This window comes from Protopterus annectens, chromosome 1.part0 (genome assembly GCF_019279795.1).
Source record: "Protopterus annectens isolate FY-2018-M chromosome 1.part0, PAN1.0, whole genome shotgun sequence".
NCBI classification, from domain to species: domain Eukaryota; kingdom Metazoa; phylum Chordata; order Ceratodontiformes; family Protopteridae; genus Protopterus; species Protopterus annectens.
Window position 1 is genome coordinate 1,390,063,314 of NC_056725.1, and position 3,533 is coordinate 1,390,066,846.

A 3,533-nucleotide genomic window follows, 5' to 3' on the forward strand; every position below is an offset into this window, starting at 1 on the left:
ATTAATAACCGTCTGTACCTACATTGTCACTGTCAAATGTTGAATGTATATTTTGTTTTTTGGAGCTTTTCTCCCCAGGACTCCATTGAAAACGGGTTCTTTACGGCCCAATGGACTATCCTGGTAAACCAACTGCAATAAATAAATAAATAAAATAAATAATTGCTAGGATTCTTCATCTGTAAAAATCTCTGTAATATTTTAATTTGTGGAGCTCTTCTCCCCAGGCCTCCAATGAAAATGGACCTGCGTCCAGTCGGACATTCCACACACACACAAACACACACACACACAAACACACACACAAACACACACACACACACAAACACACACACAAACACACACAAACACACACACAAACACACACAAACACACACACAAACACACACACAAACACACACACAAACACACACACAAACACACACACAAACACACACACAAACACACACACAAACACACAAACACACACACAAACACACACAAACACACACACAAACACACACACAAACACACACAAACACACACACAAACACACACACAAACACACACACAAACACACACAAACACACACACAAACACACACACAAACACACAAACAAACACACAGGATGTAAAAATAAATTACCATAACTACGAGTTGCAGAACAGCGAGACAGGAATGACGAAAGTTTACATTCACAATTGTCATACGTTTCGCTACAAAAGGAGTCAGCTGGCCAATGTAGTGACTTTCCCTTTTCTCCACTGTACTGCGATGTCAGAGTTCATATATTTAGTTTGGGGGGAGGGGGCAAAGCCCCCCACTTGGGCGTGTTTTATTTTTTTTATTTGCTTCCATTTGTTTTTTTAAGTTTCGTTGGCAGACTGCTTACTTACCAGGGGAATATTTACAACAATCTGGATTCGTGAATATAAGCTTTGTTTCCATATTGCGGTTTTGAAACTCGACGTTATGGTAATTCGTATTTGGACACAGATCCATATATAATAATTACAAATTATTGATAAATTCAACTAGAAAACTAACTAATGAAGCAGTCATGCATATTATGCAGTATTCTGGTGTATTTATCTTTAAAACGAACCAAGCAGAAAACAAGCTTTTTTTTGTCTCTCATCATGTTATGGCCTCTAATGTTAAAATGTTTTTGTCGTGTCTTGAATTTAAGTTTTTATCATACTAAACAGGATGGTAATGAAGCAAATAATGTTAGTTTAAGAAATCACCACCCTATCATCCAACAGCGAGAATAAACTAACAGGGGGTACTTCGTGAATTGCATGCAAGTCAATACCTGTAATGAAACCTTTTGATGTATACAAAATACTGGCAAAATGAAAACTTAGCACTTCAAAGCAGAATTAAGAAATACAGCAAAACAAAGTTCTGCGCCCCCAAAAACAAACTGTATGAAGATTGTATAACCTAATGTACAGAATACATCGCTTCTTGTTGTTAAGATCCTATTTTTGAAGCAAAAAAAAAAAATATATATATATACGTATATATATATATATATATATATATATATATATATATATATATATATATATATATATATATATATATATATATATATATATATATATATACACACACACATATATATATATATATATATATATATACATATATATATATATATATATATATATATATATACACACACACACACATATATATATATATATATATATATATATATATATATACACACACACACATATATATATATATATATATATATATATATATATATATATATATAGATATATATATAGATATATATATATAGATATAGATATCAGAAAGTTTTAAGATGGAAAAAAAATTCCTACGGGAATATGCGAAAAAAAAAACTGGACACAAACATAAAAGCCTAAAAGTCTTCACAACAGTTTATGCAATTTTTTTTTCAAGTGGAAATTCCCACTATTTACACAACTGTTATATGTACATTCATATCCCACAACACTACTTCCTCATCCAATGCAAGCTCAACTGCGAGAATGCCACATCAACTGGATCACAATTTAAAGGTTCTGCACTACAGAACTGCAACCCTTATTTACTTTTTTTTTTGGGGGGGGGGGGCTGCTAAATCATGAGTATAGTAATGCAGACTTAAGTGCCATTTCAACAGCATTATCTTTCAGAAAGCTCTACATATGGTTTCTTTAAAGTTAACACAAGTAGATAACAAACTCAGTCCACAGTATTCCAGATACTTACGGTACAACATCAGGATGAAGATCAATCAATTTACTCATTGCAACACAAAGTCTTTCATGTAAATCATGACTAATCTGTCCATTGGCCTTAATTGTCTCTACATTTCTTTCTAGTAAATCCAATAGCAATGTCCGGAGATGGCGTCCAATGTGCAAAGTGCACTCTTTGTCCAACAGCAACTGTGCAAAAGTACCAAGAATACATTGACGATCCTCCAAAGTCCACACCTGCAACAACAAAACAAAAATATTCAGATTTTTAATCAAAACTTATGTTTAATCATCCAATGGCTCAAGAATAAAAGATTTTAAAACACTCTGTAGCATTAACTTCCAGGGCAATATTACATTACTGCCCTTAAGACTGAAGCTAAGAACCTAAGACAAGTTGGGAAGAAGGGCAACCCAAATATAATTCCTCACCATCTTCCAGACCCCTCAACAAAACGTTGTACAATAGCCAGGTTATCAACAGCAGCATGAGAACTGCAAATGTGAAATAAGACTTATCAAAAACTGTGGAAGAGCACATTCCCCAAAAAACAAAACAAACCTAAAAACACTAGGTGCAGCCACGCGGACATACGTCTCACAGGCACGTATCAGCCTAACAGATGGGTCCCCACCTAGCGGAAAGTGGGACTACCATTTACTGGAATCCTGGCTTTGCACTACCATAACAGTCTTAGGTGTGCAGCAAAAATAAAGACAAAAGTACTCAAAAAAAACAATTCCAAATTACAGTAACAAGAGCACAAAAGTGCCAACCACACAACAAACATAAAAAGCACTGTAAAGGCACTAAAGCAGACAAAAGGAAATTCAGTCGACGGAAATCCAGTTGATGGAAATCAAACATTATACACTTAGAAATACAACCACATCACTAAAATCCCTCCTTATAAATGGAATCAATTAAAACAATAAATCACATGACCATGTAACAATTAAATCCGAAAATTAAAAGACAAATACATTATAAATTAAACCTATGACGTTAAAATCACTTTACCTACTATTCCAACTGTAAGGACATAATAAACTTTATTATATAAAGCCTATTGCTAGACACAGTGAGAAAAATAAACTGTGTGCATGATACACACTTCCATTGTTTCATAAGTCTTTATACACAATACTACCCTCTAATGGCGAAGATAAAGAACACCATAAAATAGCTTGAACAAAAACCTAAAAACATTACAATATAATGTCAATCATACAGTATAAATTTCTGAAATATGCTTTACTGGATCAAATGAAGACAATAATATAAACCAAATCATAACTTGGGTGCTCTA

General features: G+C 33.5%; 1 protein-coding gene across 1 annotated transcript in view; it reads right to left on the reverse strand.

The window, feature by feature from the left end:
• MDN1 (midasin AAA ATPase 1) overlaps positions 1-3,091 on the reverse strand; it is a 3,484,183-nt gene extending 3,481,092 nt beyond the window's left edge. Inside the window, exons 1-2 of the mRNA XM_044071809.1 lie at positions 2,975-3,091; positions 2,234-2,460 (exon numbers count right to left, since the gene is read on the reverse strand). Coding sequence (XP_043927744.1) covers positions 2,234-2,460; positions 2,975-3,091 — 344 coding nt within the window. The remainder of the gene's footprint in view (positions 1-2,233; positions 2,461-2,974) is intronic.
• Positions 3,092-3,533: the final 442 nt, after the last annotated feature.